At 36.8% G+C, this 17,755-nt stretch overlaps 1 protein-coding gene across 5 annotated transcripts in view; it reads right to left on the reverse strand.

Annotated features, from left to right (window-relative positions):
• DOCK4 (dedicator of cytokinesis 4) overlaps nt 1-17,755 on the reverse strand; it is a 250,160-nt gene that overhangs the window by 17,782 nt on the left and 214,623 nt on the right. For all 5 annotated transcript variants that reach the window (XM_084534619.1, XM_084534618.1, XM_084534617.1 and 2 more), the window contains 8 exons: nt 16,694-16,787; nt 12,847-12,995; nt 11,700-11,786; nt 9,930-10,034; nt 7,613-7,754; nt 6,880-7,046; nt 5,518-5,604; nt 2,488-2,664 (listed from right to left, as the gene is read on the reverse strand). In XM_084534619.1, the coding sequence (XP_084390745.1) occupies nt 2,488-2,664; nt 5,518-5,604; nt 6,880-7,046; nt 7,613-7,754; nt 9,930-10,034; nt 11,700-11,786; nt 12,847-12,995; nt 16,694-16,787 (1,008 nt within the window). The remainder of the gene's footprint in view (nt 1-2,487; nt 2,665-5,517; nt 5,605-6,879; nt 7,047-7,612; nt 7,755-9,929; nt 10,035-11,699; nt 11,787-12,846; nt 12,996-16,693; nt 16,788-17,755) is intronic.

A 17,755-nucleotide genomic window follows, 5' to 3' on the forward strand; every position in this document is an offset into this window, starting at 1 on the left:
TGCATAATCATTTGTAAACATAGGGAAAGGTGGAGCTGGAGATTGATATACCCCTTCCTCTGACAGTTCCGAAGTCTCATGCTGTGGCAACTCATAATAAGGAAGTGCTGAGGCCTATCTAGAAAATGCTGATACTGTAGTGAAGAACATTTATTTCACATGGCCCTCTCACTGCAGATAAGTCAACATGAAGTCTTGTAAGTCTAAACTGTAGAAAGGAGACCTCTGATACTTGCTAAAATCCCAAACCCCAAACTTCTGCCAGCTGAATTTTTTTCCCTTATCTAAAATCTTAATATTTTTTCAATATCAAGCAGGTGGTGTCTCAGTAGTTTTGAGCTGAGAGAAAACTGCAAGAGCTGTAATATGAGTCAGAGATGTAATAATCTAACTTTAAGCAAAATCTCCAGTATTTTAGGAGAAAAAAGCAAAACCACCAGAATTTGACTAAATCCAGTAACAGCCTTGAAACTGGTGGTTTCCAATAATTAAGCATGAAAGTGCCTCTACTCTATTTATAGCATATGCAAAGGAGATTAAAGAAACATATGTTATAGCATAAAGTGCAATCTGAGAGGTGTTAATGGGCACAAAACACACTTGATGCTTTTTAGCATACAGAAAGGTTTTGCATAACTATCACTTCTCTGGATTTTCTTGGGATCTGCTCTGTACCAAAACCAGTGAAAGAAATGGTACTTCTAACAGATGCAATATCAAGTGCACAGTAATTAGAGATGAATCTTTTTTATCCCATCAGGAGAGAAGAAGAAGGGAAAAAAAAAAAAAAAAAAAGAGGGATGAATCAAGAAGGCAGTAGCTGGCCAAAATCCATTATTTGCTGGGTCTTCTATGTTTTAAAGCTGGGAAGTTGCCAAAAGGGAAATAAAGTATCTGTAAAGACACAGTTAAACTTACCTTAAAGACCACATGCTCCAAGACTGACTGAGTTTTGTACAGGGGAAAAGGCTAACGCAAGCAAACCATATGGACAGAGAAAAGCACTTACAGAGGCCAGGAAAGAAGGAAGAAAGAAAAGAGGTGAGAAATGGCGAAACAGCAGGAAAACATAAAGACTAAAAAGGGAATATGAAAAGGGTGAAGAAAAAAACACACAAATCTCACAGCCAGTACAATCAGTTTGGGCATTTAAAACACAAACTGGTGAAACACAAATGTGTAATATCCTATTTTAGATAGAGAAAGAGAGAGAAATGGGTAAAGGACAGAAGGGAATCAAAAACTAAAAGTGAAGACTACCTAGGAGATCAAGAATTGAAGCTAAGAACAGTAAAAAGAATGGAACAAGCTAAAACCTTTAATACACTCCTGAAGAATGGGAAGAGCCATGCAGAGACACCCAGCTAGCTCTGACCAAACTCAGATACTACTAATTCAAACCAGACATAGCTCTGACATGATTCTATTGCTCCAGGGACAACATTCGTGGTGTTTTGCTATGCTAAACAGCTTTGTTGTCCTTTTTGTTTAAAGGCAGCTGTGAAACATCAAACATGGTATTGCTTTGCGTTAGCCCCACAGCTTTCATAATGCTGCAGTATTAATGACAGGTTCTAATACTACAGCAGACTCAAATCTCTCGTTTAATTTAGGTGCAGTTTTATCAAATTTACCACTATTGACTGAACACCAAATCTTGTAGCCTTTGACACAAGTGGATAACTACTCAACTTGACATTTTAAATGGAAAAGGAACAAGCAGTCAATTCAAGTATTTCATAAGACTAGTAAGAGAAACAGAGAGATCAAGCCGAGATGAAAAAAAATAGTCCTTCCTTCTTTTTATTGCAGTTTCAGTCCCACATAGCTTCATGAAAATATAGCATCCCAAAAATGTAAGCTTTTTTTAAGGTGATTTAGAGATCATAATAATCAGGAACAACTTTTGGAGACAAATCTAGTATTGAAGTAAAAGTTTGGATATTTTTGAATAATACATTTTACAACTCACTAGATTTTTCCAGAAAACAAAAACTTGAGAGGAGCAGAAGGAGGATATAATAAATAAATAAATGAATACAATTCTATGAAATTAATTAATTTGTTGTCAAGAACTATGTCCTGTAAATCAGAACATGAGAATAGAAAATGAAATCTGCTGGTTGGCCAGAAGTACCTCCAGACATGGGCTCAGAGTGTACATATTATAGCAATACAGTTAGAACTGACTGTTTCTAAAGCAAAAAAATGATAAAGAGAAGCATTAACCACTAAAGAATGCAAGTGATTGTGAATCTGCTCATCAGTGGAGTGTGTTTATAGAGCTATCTGCACAAAAACAGTTGTTCCAATAAAGTTACATATATTTAACATCAGCTAAACATAAAATAACTGTAATTAAAAGTATTATTGATGTAACAGTTTCTGTCCTCAGTTCATACAGAGAAGCTGTATATGTATAGACAAGGAATCAGAAAGAAATTATCATATAACAGATTTTTAATAAATACAAAATAAATTGCTTACCTCTTGGTATCTAGCAACACCACCATTAACTGCTGCATCAATGACCCCATTTAGACACATTGTGAGAGGGTTAATGTTTTGCATCTGTCGAGTTTGACACTGACTGATCAATGTTCTCAGCTGTAGGTTCTTATTTTCTAAAACTTCAATGGCATTCTCAAGGGGACTCATTTCCACCTGAAAAAAAGAAGTGAGGAAAAATTGCAAACACGCTTAATCTTCAGTTAAAAGATTAAATAAATTAAAGGTAATTTTTGTTGATTTCTAAACCTGAAAACAACATTATTCTATGTTCTAGTGTGTTGGGGCTGAAAAAGTTCTTTCTCATCTGGCCAACACTATAAAACATACGAACACGGAGAACTAATTTTATCAAGTAATCAAGGACTAAAGCAAACAATGCTCTCTAGTAGATTTATTGTCTGACACTGGGAGAATGCTCAGCACCTGCTACAAAATGCATACACATCAACATCCAGTGAAACTGCTGGGACTTGGGGCTATTTTTGGACTGTCCTTGTTAACTTTACCTAATCTGGGGTGAGATCAGTGCACTGGATTTAAGTGACAAGGTTTTGGTAGTGGGGGACTGGCTGCAGGGCTGGCCTCTGTGAGCAGAGCCCAGCAGCTGTCCCGTGTTAAAGGGCCAGTTTCAGCCAGCTCCAAAGGGATCCACCGCTATCCAGAGCTGAGCCAATAAGCAATGTTATTTGCTTCTCTGTGAGAGCAGATTAAAGAAAGGGAAAAAACTGCTGCACAACAGCAGCTGGGAGAGTGAGGAGTAAGAACCAGCCCTGCAGCCCCCAAGCTCAGCGCAGCAGGAGGGCAGGAGGTGCTCCAGGCACACAGCAGCAGTTCCCCTGCGGCCTGTGGAGAGGCCCCTGGTGGAGCAGGCTGTCCCCCTGCAGCCCATGGGTCCCACATGGAGCAGATCTCCACGCTGCAGCCCCACCATGGGTGGAGGAGCCCCAGGTGGAGCAGGTGGATGTGGCCTGGAGGAGGCTGCAGCCCATGGAGAGCCCCCGCAGGAGCAGGCCCCGGGCCGGAGCTGCAGCCCATGGAGAGGAGCCCACGCAGGAGCAGGGGGTCTGGGGGATGCTGATGCCCATGGGGGACCCGTGCTGGAGCAGTTTGCTCCTGGGGGATGGACCCCATGGTACAGAGCCATGTGGGAGCAGTGCTTGAAGAGCTGCTGCCTGTGGGCAGCCCCTGCAGGCTCAGTTTGGGAAGGACGGCATCCCGTGGGAGGGACCCAGGGAGGGAGCAGGGGCAGAGAGGGACCGTGAAGGAGCCGTGGAGATGAAGCATCAGGGACTGACCGCAGCCCCCATTCCCTGTTCCCCTGTGCCACATGGGGAGAGGACATAGAGGAGGGTGGACAGGGGGAAAGGTTGTGGCTTTTTATTTATTTATTTATTTTTGTTTGTTTGTTTCTCACTGTTCTAGTTTGTTAGTAATGGGTAATAAATTTTATTAATCTCCCTATGCTGACTCTGTTTTGAATGTGGTTATTATTGTTGAGCAATCTGCCTGTCCTTATCTTAACCCTTGAGCCCTTTTCATTTTATTTTCTCCCCCTTTCCCTTTGAGGAGGGGGAGTGAGAGAACAGCTGTGGTGGAGCTCAGCTGCCCACCCCATTAAAAACACTACAGTCAGAGTGCTTCACCTTGCTTAGGGGCACAGACCGGAGTTTAAGTTTGGGTGAGCTAGTTCGCACACCCAATGGAAAGCCAATAGCTAGACATTATGGCTGAGGAGTGTGAATGCAGGCTTTGAGATAAGATGATAATCAAGTTACAGTCAAAGGCAGTCACTGAACAGAATGTGCCTGTCCTCTCAAGAGCACGAGGAAGCTTTACTCTTGGCATGAACTGCAGGAAAAGCAAAAAGCAGAGGGATGGGAAGAATAAAGGCCTGCAGTTGCTGTAATTTACCAAAAAATACAAGGACAGATCTAAATCACAGTCCACTACACGCCTAGTAAAAATTATTAGAGTTAACTGTAGGAAATGGTGATTATAATGGTAACACAGTAACTAACTGAGGTGGTTCTTCTATTTTTCATTTTCTATGTAGTAATCAGATTGGGGTCTTATTAACCTAGGAAGGACTTAGTAGGAATCAACTAACAAAATTTCTCGCGTCACACACTGTTTTTTGATTTTTACTAATTTCCATTTTTGGTTTTCTACAGAAGAGTATCAGGACGGTGAACAAATAATGTTTTGTTGCTATTATAAAAGAAAAACACAATAGATTTTTAGAGAAAATCTGTTGTAAAACAGCGTTCCTATATTTAATGGAATTATTGTAGAACTGGCTTTGACGGGAAGGAAAGCAGTTGCAGATGTTATATTCCCTGGTTCGACAACTGACCAATTATTTAGAGATCTTTTTATTAGGAGCACTCCTCAGAATGCATATGAGAAGTATTTAAGGATTTTCTAAGAAATAAAACAAGGAATTAAAAGAAATTACAGTGTGTCAGTAACAGATTGCTACTTTAGAACCTATTCCTGCAAGTCCTGCGTAGGCATGCTTCTGTGCCCATGCTGAGCACTGGTAACTTCCACAGAGCTGCAGGCAGACACAGAGATATACCCACATGGAATTTATTACAGTACAGGAACTTGGAAAATGCTTACTTTTCAAGAATACTGGAAGATATGTTAAGCTACAGATATTCTAAGTCGTAAATGTTATGTCATGCTGAGTTTTAAGAAAGCAATTTGCTAACATTAAATGTTGCCTTTTGTCTGTGTTCTGACTCCCCATTACTGTTCACAACTCCTTATTTCCTCAACTGTTTAAAATGAATCCTGAGGGTGGTTCTTATTAGTACATTAAAGGGCAAGAGAAACTGGACAATGCAAATTATTTAATACTTTGTAAATAATTTTGTTGTAGCTAGCTTGAAAACTTCCAAAAGAAGTTAGATATGGGTAATTAATCTTACAGTACTTTTCAAATAACATATAGATAAGGAAGTAAACCAACACAACACATATTACTGTCAGTCTCATACTCACTACTTCACGTTTTTCCACTTCAAACCAACGGGAGATTCCAGGTAAACTCTGCACCAAGATCAGTGTGGTTCTCTCCACCCATAGGCTCTACAATATGAAAAATCAATTTATGCCCCTAATTTGTCTCTAGAATTTTCTTAATTATTCACACTTTTATTTGTGAATATCTCCATCTAAGAAACAGTATACATAAAAATAAAAAAGTATTAGCTTCCAAGTATATACTAAAATGTCAAGCCTAGAAGCCTGACTTTCACTTTTCTCCTTACTTTCTAGGATTTGCTACTATGCAGTAATTTCTGCTGGTTCTGCACTCTTAAACAAGGTACTATTTTACATTATATATTGTTCCCTCACCTCCAAAAGTCACTCACAACTAAATTAGCATTTTGATATTTCCTTTCTGAGATAACAAGCGAGAACAAGGAGAGTTCAGAAGCAGAACAGCTTACACCAGCTCTCCTCTGTGACGTCTATTTTGAGATTCCAAAATGCATGGCCAATGTGGTACTCAAATACTATTAAACACTTAGAGCAAGAGGTTTTTAAAATGACAAATTGCCTGAAGTCAGAGTAATGGTTAACTCACAGTATAGCTCTTACACAAAATATATACAAGCCGTAAAATTAAATTAAAACCCTAAGCTTTAATTAGAGGACAACACAGATTTAATTTAGCTAATTTATTACCCTTGAAGTTCTTTTCTCTAACTTTCTAAGAGCATTATTATGGGATAATTGTCTTTGCTTGTTTGAATATCAGAATATGTTCCCATGTGGGGATGTAAGCATTTCTAGTGGATCAAAAGTGAAATTACACCAAAAACTGCAAGATGAATTTCCAGTTGATATGTTACTTAGGAGGAACAGAAGTCATTTACATATCAGGGAAGGAACTATTGCGCTTCCCTGAGACAAGCTGTAAGTTCAGATGCAGTTTTTAGTTTTGATGTCACAGGAACAGAACATTATGCTTTAGCTTAGTCAAAACTGTCTTTCCCTTGCTCTGGGGAGAGATAATTTTTGGTAATTCACAGATAACCATTCTTAGCGACAGTTTCCCATCTGCCTTATCAACTTCTCTGGAGGCTTCTCCGCTCTCTCCAGTTGCGCTTTCACTATATCACTGATGCAAAAACAAACATGTATTTTTTGCTCTCTCATTGTCATATTGAAAAAAAAGACATTTAATCTCCCATATACTTATCACATTATTTTAATTAAAATGAGTAGTGAAATACTTGACCTGCCGTATCCTCTAGAGAATTTGTTAGAACACACTCAGTTCAATAACAAAACTGTAGTTGATATTACAAATAAATCATTAGGTTTAGTAGTTCATGAAGGTGCGTAGTACTTTACCTTGAATTCATTCTCTTTGTCCTTGGTCCCTTTGTGAAACGGCCTGTCATATCGGAATCGCCAGATGTGATTTACTTTGTAAAAGCTCTTGATGTTATCTGGAATGCCATCTCTCTGCAGGACTTCCTGGTTTTCTGGGATTGGTGTCACAGCGTAGATCTGCAAGTCTATACATAAAGAGTTAAGGCTATCCAGCTTCATTGAAATTAGCAAAGCACAATGACTCCTGAAGCAAGACAGAATAAAAAACTCTTTTGAAAGTCTGTATCATTAAATGCTTCTAGACTATTGATAGTTTGGGAGAGAAACTTGTGAGATTTTTGATGACCTGTGGTTTCTTTTTTTAACCCAAAATAGTGTTACATACATGTTTTACATGTACAGGGAATAAAGGGATTTAATTAAATATATTCAGTACACAATGTTGTGCTAACATTATGGTGTATTGTAAGAACATAAATTACTGTACCTTGAAATCTGAGAGTGTTATACTAGTATTTTTGGTTAAAGTAGGAATCTTAATTATCTACCAATGAATTTTTAATGAAAACCAACAATTACACAAAAATAAATCCAAACATAATAGAGCCTTTGGGACAAATTGCACGGGAATTCTCACCTACCATTTCCTTCAGTGTGGCACATTGTGACTGAAATTGGCTATAGGTGTACCTACGTTTTTTGAAAGCATGAAAGACAACTGCAGAGTATGGGTTTGTGATTATGCGGATACACTGTGCTTCTGCCTGAAAGATGGTCTCATCTGGCTGATTAGCATGTTGCATAGCAATGGCATGTGGGAACTCATTCAGCATTCGCTGCTGGAAGGCCTCCAGCCTTTCATAGTCATGTCCTCGGCAAACAAATTCCTTATTCTAAGCAGAATAAGAAAAAAAAAAGAAAAAGAAAAGAAAAAAAGAGCAAATTATGTAAAAATAAATGGGTATCATTAGATAGATCCAAACACAATTTTAAATACTAAGGGCAATTCTTACATCATTTTAAGAAGGAAAAAATAAGAAAGAAGGCAAGGATGAAAATAAGAAATCTGAAAAGAGCAGGGCAGTTAAAAGAAGAAGGAAATTCTACCATGTAAAGAATGTTTTATTCAGAAGTCTGGAAAAATGACATGATTATACTTAAATCTTCAATAAAAAGTTGAAGGGAAAAATTGTTCTTATTGGATTAAAGTGCGTAGCTAACCTAAAATATCAAATGGTATAAAATATGTAACAAAAATACAATGCAACAGACAGTTAAGACAATGAAATAAGCTGAAAGTCGTTTCCATGAGGAACTAGGGAACCCCATTTCTTTTAACCTGGATGCTCACCATGAAGCTGCACCATTATTTTCTTGAGACTGTACAACATGAATATAGATATAACGTGAGTCCCACATTAAACAAGAGATGTCTGGATATGAAGTACACGCTGGAACTAGTTCCCAACTGGGTTGGTGATGAGGGCTTCCTGTCTCTGGACAAATCTTTTTTGGTTTGATTTTGCTCATAGACGTGTTTGAAATAAGGAAATATCTTAACTATTTTTTTAAAAAACACTGTTAAGTGAACTTCATTTTAAAATCTTTGTTAGAAAATTCTAAAAAGTAATTACTAAAGTTTACTTGAAGCAGATTTAGATAGAAACAGTGTTTGTCCTTATTGTGCCTTTACAAGAGAGGGGAAGCATTGAATTCTGAGATCCTAGACTTTAATGGGAACGCTATACAAAGCCAAATGCAATAGTGTTAATGTGCACCTACAAATTAAAATTTGAGAGCTTTATTCTGAAGCTTTGTTCTTTATTCCTTCTATAGAAAAAAATAGCCAGACTGCGTAAAAGAGTTATAAATTACTTTCCCACAAAAACATTAAATCAAATTTAGTTAAGTTTTGAGGTGTTCCTCATTGGTACGGCAAGCATAAATCTGTTCTTTAGGAGTGCGATGTACGTATGAATTGGAAAACACATAAATACTTCATGTGCGGATGCATAAACATTGGAGGCCTTACAGGTCTGAAAATACTGCATCCTTTTCTGCAGTGCATGTGCAGACTTTTTCCAGTACTTTCACTTTATTGGTTGACACATTTTTAGGAACACAAGCATTCTATTGTTTCTAATTAACATTTTCAAATTGGTTTATCCATAAGATATACACAGATGACTGTCAGACAATAAAAAAAATTACATGCCCATCAGACTAATTTTGAGCATTGCTTTTAATGGGGGCTTTCATGCTATATTTACAATTTGGAATTTGTGACTTTCCCTGCCACCAAGGCAAAGAAAAAATAGTCTTTTAGGCCTCCGCCACACAGAGGAGGTTCCTTCATTGCTTATTTGAATTACCATAGGAAGAGGAGCTTGGATTACGACTGCAGCGGCTCCATGAATAAGATGGATTCTGTTCTCTTCCCAAGGTGACAGTCAACACAGCTAAACCACTGCAGACTGTGGAAGAGGGGAACAGAATAACAGGAATAGTATTTCCAAGGGCACTTCAGTAACTTCAGAATCTAAGATTAATGTTCGAGAGTAACTTTATGTATCTTGTCAGCTTTAGTACACTCCTAATCAATGAAACTCAGCATGTTGAATTTTTAACTCATTAAAAAAAAAATTGAGATTGGGAATGTAATTACTTAGATGCTAAATTACTGATTGTCCATCTGTCAAGAGATATCTCTCTTTTGATAGCCACCTTCTGAGCAGCCATCAGAATAAAACGAACAGAACAGTGGGAACAAGCTACAATGAAAAGAAGATGGTCTGTGGAATAATACAGGTGGATGGATTGCAATACAAACAAGAATCTTAAGCCTATGTGGGACTCTGAAAGCCTAGCATTTGTCTTTCTGTTAGACAGGATCATTTCTCAACCCTGGAAACATGAGGATTTTCATTAACTAACTCAGAAAATTCCCTATTTCTCATGGTAAAACAACTCATATATGCTATAATCAAATTATCAGGTAGGGAAAGTGATTATGAATGACAGCATAAATCCCAGAATTACTCCATTCTGTTTATTTTCTATTCACTTACTCTCAAGAAGAATGGAAACTTTTTCCCATAAAATCCAACTCTGAAAAATTCTGGCTCCAAACGCTGTTGATCCATAATTTTATCATACAAAGATGCTTCCATCATCTGGGTGAGATTGAGAAGAAATGCAATTAGTGTTCTTTGAAAACATATCTTTTCCTTAAGCTGTCAAAAATACAAGGTGTTTTAGCACATTGCTCTGAATCACTGGAACTGCATTGCATCTCTAGCAACAGCAAGAAGAACTACAGGTCTCTGAATGTATTAGATTGAATATTTATATTTCCTAGAGACCTGAAAGCTTCCAAGAACTAAACCCCTGCTTTTAACTGTGAAGTACCTATATTAAAAGAGTAAAAGATTAATAACAAAATGTATAGCTCTTTAATGAAAAGCTGAAGTAATAGAAACACGAAATACAATTTGAAACATGGCCTAGCAATCTGCTAATTATTCAAACACGTGGCAGTAATGTGGTCAGTTTGGAGAGCAAAGCGTGATTTCTGTGGAACCATATTCCACATGACTGCATTCAAATCATACCAGATTCCAATGATTTAAGTGTCTGATGTGAGTTCCTTGATGAATCTCACAATAGCAATTACATTTTTTATTTTATTTTTACTTGAATTTTATACTGTTTTAATTTTACTCAAAACACTGGCAAAAACTGATCTTTATGTCAAAGTCCCTTTTTTTCTAATGATTTTCTCCTGTTTTCAGCAAAACATTCTCAGTTCATAATCTTTTTTATACTGTGAAAAAAACAGTATTATCCCAATTTTAGGTAATGTAGATACATATTTGATGTGTATATGATACCAGCAGCTGCTAAGATTACATTGGTATGAGAAATCCCTACCCCTCCTTTTTGGGTTAACGCATAGGTGGCAGATATAGTAAAGGATATTAACAAAATCAAAAACAGAACACATTACGTGCAGTTAAACATCTATAAATATTTTATTCACATGATGATAGTCTGTTTTTGCTTACAGGATTCTGCCATTGGGATATTTAAGTATGGAGTAAGCAGATCACAAGCAGTATTGCTACATAGCCCTGTGTTGAGATTTTTGTATCATGTCATTAAGCAGCTCTGGATTAAAGTCAGTCCCAGCAGCAAGCATACCACATGTACACAAAGTTTTAAAAGGAAACTAATATATAAAATTGAATCCATCAAAAACAGACATGAAAAGGGAAGACCAGATTATCTTCAAAATACCACAGCAGAAAGAATGAGCATACAAAGCTCTAAAAATGACAGAGAAAGAAGGAAGACTGTCAGAAAAGATTTCTTTTGGCTTTATGATATTAAGCAGATCACATTTTTATACAATAAACCTATTTGTAAAGTTGCGTGTTGCTTGCTGCAAACTGTTTCCAATTACAACTCCAAAGACATGTCACTGCTCCTAGCAAAGGACTGCATAAAGAGAACATTCCCTGGATAAACCTTACAAAATAAGTGAAACTGAATTAGTAGATACAGTATTTTTGCATAGACATACACACAAAGGGGGTGCTGTAGAGGTACAAACATTGCAAGACCTCTTATTTTTCCATTTTTCTTCAAAAAGCTTACACTCCTTGTTATTATCTTTGTTAGAGAAAACAAATACAAGCTAAAAAAAAAAAGAAAAGATATTTTCACAACTAACTGAAGGGCCACTCAGTGGCAAACTTAGGTTTTTAAGTAATATTTTATATCCGTAATTAAAAAAGCTTTTTGATCTGTGACTGTTGAAAAGTTCTCAGGTACATTACCCTCATCTTGCTGAGGTTTCTGTAGTCATAGTAGCTCTCATACTGTTCAGCAATTTTTCTGCATAAGATAATGCCATTTTCCCAACACTGCAAGCAAGTACAAGACATTCAGTAATTTCACAGCAACTGTTTGATTCATGAGTTATTAGCAAAGCCCGTTCTTTCTACACTAAGTCAGACTTCAAGTAACTGAATCTAATTTAACATAGTGTTCATTAGACATACAGATAACTGCTGAGTAATAGCGAGGAATTCTTTGAAGGATCTATTTAGAGACTTACTTAATTTATGAGTTTTAGGGAGCAATCGCTGCACAAGATATAGGTCACTGTAAGAGTGATCCCTGTCTCTTTTGAGATATGATGCAACAGAGTAAGATTTTCACATTTTAAAAGTGTGTTTTTCTTAACATACCCTAATTAATTTTTGTAGTCTGGAAAATAATTCATTGTAGCTTATAATTTAAACTGCAAACTGATTACTGAATTTTCTGAAAAAAAATCTAATTAGCATAGGTTTGATTACATTTACAATGCTTACCTGGATATTATACTAGCTATGCCAAATTGCAATGAATTGCCAGTTTATCACTGAGACAAATCATCACACAAAGGATATATAAAATATTAGATTACAGGATAATCATTCTTGCTTAATTCATAAGATTTCTCAGAGATAACAATGAACTGTGACTTCCCTACTCCCAAATTCCCTTTTAAAGATTCTGCAATTGCTATTCTATAAAATATAACATGATTTAGTAGGTGCAAGCATAGTCCTTATAATCCAGACCCCTGAATGTTATTCCTCACTTGGTCACTGAGTGAATTGCATAAGCTTCCTTCATTATATGGCTTGTTTTCATCACCTTCAAAATGGGGAGAAATTATACCATCTTTTATAAAGTGCTTTGACACAAAGAGAACTGCTACACAAGTGCAAATTATGCTCACATTTAAGTGTGGGAGATTTCTAGGATACAAACACAGGATTAGAAGGAACCTACTGTGTCGCTAAGTAACTGCTTAATCAGGCAATAACAAATACTTCCCCTGTATATGAGAAAAGGCAGCAGCACTGGAAGTAATGCCATAAAGTGAATTAACTATCTTTTCCAGATCCATTAAGTACAATAGGTCTATTTTACCTTTCCCCTATCAAAGTTTTGTATGATGGTCAGATGAAGATATTCTTTACGTTGCCACTCTGTTTGCATGGGGTAGTTGAGAAATTCTCTCAGTGGCCGATCAGACCACTCCAACAGCTCATCGTACAGCAAGAGCGTGTAGGCAGCCTCTGGAAGACAAATTACACCACAGGACATGTGAGCACCAGACAAATAAAACAGACAGAGAAAGTAAACAGAAATGTGAATACTCTTACTGAGATGCATCTTTTTAATGGATAACCATTTTATTTCAAGTAAGAAACCAATTGTAGTGGTAGTTTTGGATGGCTACTATCCACAGCTATAAAAATTTCAACTGACAATTTTCAAACACTAAGTAAAGTGGAGTCTCTGGGACAGTTTTACTGAATCTGACAATATAAAGGAAACAGGGAAATTAAGAAACAATTTCCTGCTTAGCCTTAGACTTTCCGTCTGCTAAGGAGAAGCTCTCAATGGTTCTGCTGTCTGAACAAGAGAACTCAGGCTGGAGGATGAGGAACATCAAGAAAGAGGAAAGAAGATAGATAGGGCTATGGATACAGTCCAAAAGAGGTCAGGGTTGAGAGGGAAATGGAGAAAGAAGTTTTCTTAGTAGTCTTCCCTCTTTCTATAATTGAAATAAATTCCTCAGAGCTGAGCCTTAACACTCTGCCATAGGAAAAAAAGAAATGCACACAAAATTTCCCCTCCCCCCTTTTTTTTTTTTCAGTTTTGTATGAATCAAACTTATCATTGCTCTCCAGTATCAGAGAACTGTGAAATAATCTTTAGATCATGTTTAGTAGATCATGTTATCAGGTAAAAACATTACTTCTTTTTTTTTTTTTTTTTTTTTAACCTTGCTTTAAGGAATTCCTCAGAAACAGTACAATGAAACAAACACTAAGAGAAACTCCCCAGTGCAGTCATACTTTGGCCAAGTACAAAATGCCAGAATTAATACTGGTTATGACAATTCAATTTGGCTAACTATGTATATGCATTATTGTTTTCTGAATTAGCATTCAATCTACTTTCCAGCCAGAGGACTATTTTGCATTATTCTGTACAAAGATGGGCCATGTTCTGAAGACATTCTGTGCTGCAGGAAAAAGTTGTTGACAGGCTTTTTTTTTTTTATTGCAGGTTTTATATGTTGGGTAGGCAAACTTGCCCCAGACAATTATATTCTGCTTCTGACTCTGCCATGTAAGTTCCTGAAAAATTTCAACCAAACTATACAGAGATTGTTTTCTAACAGTAGTGTTCCTCTTAGATGTCCAACTTTAAAAACCCTGGATGAAAAAACATCACTGCAGCAGATGTTATGGCTTTGAATCCAAATGTTGTAAAATGCTAAGTATGGTGCAAAATGATGCTGTATTGCATACACAGGGGGGACCAGCTGAACTTGCACAGACAGTCTCGATTTTGGTATCGCACTGCTTTCAGATTGCTAGACCAGTAACGTACTTTTATCCTAGTTGTTTCAAGCTACAATTTGGTAGTCAAAATATGCTGCATGTTTACATAACAATTAAAAAAAATCCATAAAGTTGATAATAAAGTATTCAAAATTCAAAGAAAGCAAAATAGCAGATCGCAAACAGAAGTCAGTATATCTCACTATGATCCTTTCTTTCTAACTTGTCATGTAAGTCCTTAGATTTTTCTCAGCCATACCAGTATTTTCTGTTGTTTGTTTGTATGAAGTTATCATAAATGTATATAGAAGGTATCTAAAATTGGAATGACTATACTGGACAAAAGGTCTGAAGGGTCCCTCTACCCAGCATCCTATCTGTGGCAGAGGCCAGTATAACAAATTGGTACTGATTCGGTGCAGAAGAAGTCTGTAACTATTGGCTGTGCCCCAAAACAGTAAGAAGAGAGAAACAGGGTTGATATGCATTGTGGGAAATTCAATTTATACAAGAAAGATTCAAAAAAACTAAACATTTCTAAGATGGATGTTAACAAAGACCATCTCATTACACTTGTCAGGTGACTGAAGGGACACACATGGATCCAGCTCATTTATGTGCTTCAGCCTCGACAGAGTTAAATTTATAGCTGTAACTGAGTGCTTGGTAAAGAGAGATTTACAGGGAGATCTTTTATTATTAGGAAAAAAAAGGGGGGGACTTTTTTCACAGAGAATTATTAGAAACAGTCCCATAAATTATACTGCAAAAGAAGAGAAGAATTATTTTAAGGGCAAGCTGGCTTCATCCCTAGATGAAGAAATGGTGAGAAAACTATGCAGTACCAAACTAATGGTACCTGTAGTAATGCTGTCAAACTGGAATAATTCTTTTCCTATTCCCATGTACTTGAATTCAGACAATTTACAAAATGTTTGTGTGTTGTTGCAGATTGATAAGGCAAGGATAAGGCAATGGATTACATAAATCTGTTTTCTAGCGGAAAGACTGTCCCTTCCCCTATGCCATGGGTGTGAGCCAATCCTTCCTTAAGTTTCCCTCAGAAGAAAAATCTTAGTCATGGAATCTACTATGGCAAAGAATGCTAAAATCACACGTGTTAATAATAGATACACAGGAAATATAACAAAGTCCTGGAGTTACACTGTGAGCAATTTCAGATAGGAATGGATGGCAAAACAATAATAAAATAAATGCTGAAGGCAAACTGGACACAGGTTAGCAGCCAATGTGCAAAGGGAATTCAGCATTGCTTGAAGTGTTACTAACATCTGTTATGTAAAATCAGGAAATTAATAGTTTGTCAGAAAAGCCAGTTTGGACAAAGACACTGCTTGATAAAAAAAATTCTTACTGCCAGGTCACATGAGGAAATGAAAATCCTCTCGTTAATACACCCTGCTATTTAGTTTAGATTTTAAACCCATGAACTGCAAAGGGATGGTAGAAATTCCAAGCTGAGGATCTTTCCTGTGGATTTTAGAAAAGCATAAGGAAATCCATGGTGGCAGTAGGTACCTGTAGCCTGTTTACTAGTGCCCCCACCAGCCAACTAATCTACTTTTAAGAATGAAAAAAAAATCTGCAGAGATTCTGAACAAACACTGTTGCAATTGCAATCACTGGGGAATGGATAGAGGTACTATAAGGTCAGTTGAACATTTTGGCAAAGACTATTTAGTTTAAAGAGACACTGATTTTATCCACTCCAGCTATCCTTGATAGCATGCAGTCACCCAAATGAAGTACCCCTTTTGCAGTATAAACAACAACCGTGCACATTATCCTTTTATTTCTTCATTTAAATGGTAATGGCCTGCCCTGCTGCTAAATTGGCACTGAGAAATACTGGACAATAGTACTGCAAATGTGGTATGCAAAGATTCAAAAAGACATCACTGTTTCACCACAAGGAAGTTATATGGCTCTTCCTTTTTCTTTTTTTAACCTAAAAGTTTAGACTCCAAGACAAAGCTGTGTACAAACACACTGCACCAAAGAGCTAACCAGCAACATCTAGGGGAGAGAGTTGGGGTAGGAAAGTGGCTCAGATACTACCAAGCCACTTCACAAAAGCTTCCTCTAAACTTCACCCCTCTTGGGTGAAGAATGATCCATCATAACATTTATTGATAGTGTGTATCAGGAGTAGTTATTTCAATACCGCTCAGCAAGTAGCAGAGTTGCAGAGCTGAAAAAAAGCCTTTTTGGGGGGGAGAGAGAGAGAAATTGAGCAAGAAAATTGAGAAAAGAAAAAAAAAGAAATTGAGCAGGAACAGCTGAACCCAGCTGTTGCCTGGGCCTGTATGATCTGCACTGCAGATACAGTTTGTAGGTTTACAAAAGGCTGCAAATCACAGTCTAGTCCTAAATACCTTTTCCAGTTTGTACTCTGTTACCTGTGAAGTTTTGTGCTTTCAGATGTAGGTCATAGAGCTTATGAATGTAGCGAATATACATCTCTTCTTTGTTCAGTTCTGTCTTGTAAAAATTCTGCAATAAAATTAATTTAGTAATGAAATCCAGCAGGTAATAAATACATTAATTACAAACAAAAGATACTGAACATAATGCTATAGAAGTACATCTTATATTTAAAAGTTTCACATGTACAAAGGCATTACACAGAACTTCAGCAATACAATGGACATTTCCATTAAATTATCAATAGACCAGTCAACATGCTCTTGATTTTTTTAAATTATCTTAGAACCTGACAAAACTGAAAGCTGGTGCTTCTTAAGCTGTAACATTTAACCATTTAGCATCTTGCTGAAAGCTCTTTGTTGATTTTAAAATGCTGACAGCACTCTTAACTTTAGTATTCATATTTTAACAAAATATCTACTGCTTGATATTTCTACTCTTCATTCTGTCATAGCAAAATACCAGGAGGACTTTGGTAACACTACAAAGAACTGTTCAATACTGGAAACAGCATAATCCCAAATGAAAAACGTGATTTCTTCAGCCCTGATGCGTAAATATTGTACTACATGATTGAAATATAAAAAGTTGCACTCTAAAGTAATATTCAGGACAAAATTTCTACCAGACTTCTGGCTAGAGATTTCTGGATGTATAACTGCTATTTGTTGTTGGATAAAATATGGGAAGCAACATAATGTTAGAGGGAGAGGAGGACAACTCTACAGCACTGTCCACAAGTGTTGCCATACTCACTAAGGGGCATGCAGCTACAGTTTCTCTGGTAGCTACACTTACGGTGCAGGATAACCTGCTTTGGTTAACAAAAATTTATAGGATACGAGAATCTTGCACTGGTTCTCCTTAGCAATTAACAATTTGTGTTCTATTATTCAAGTCTCCTACTATTTGAATTCTAAGCAAGTAGCCAAAATGCTTCCCTTATTGGCAAGTATTCTTACTGTGTGACATTTTCTTAGGTTGAGATATTATCAAAGAGAAAAGTAGGAGGATCATTATGAGAGTATCATAAC

This window comes from Aythya ferina (assembly GCF_964211825.1).
Source record: "Aythya ferina genome assembly, chromosome: 1".
In the NCBI taxonomy this organism is placed as follows: Eukaryota; Metazoa; Chordata; class Aves; order Anseriformes; family Anatidae; genus Aythya; species Aythya ferina.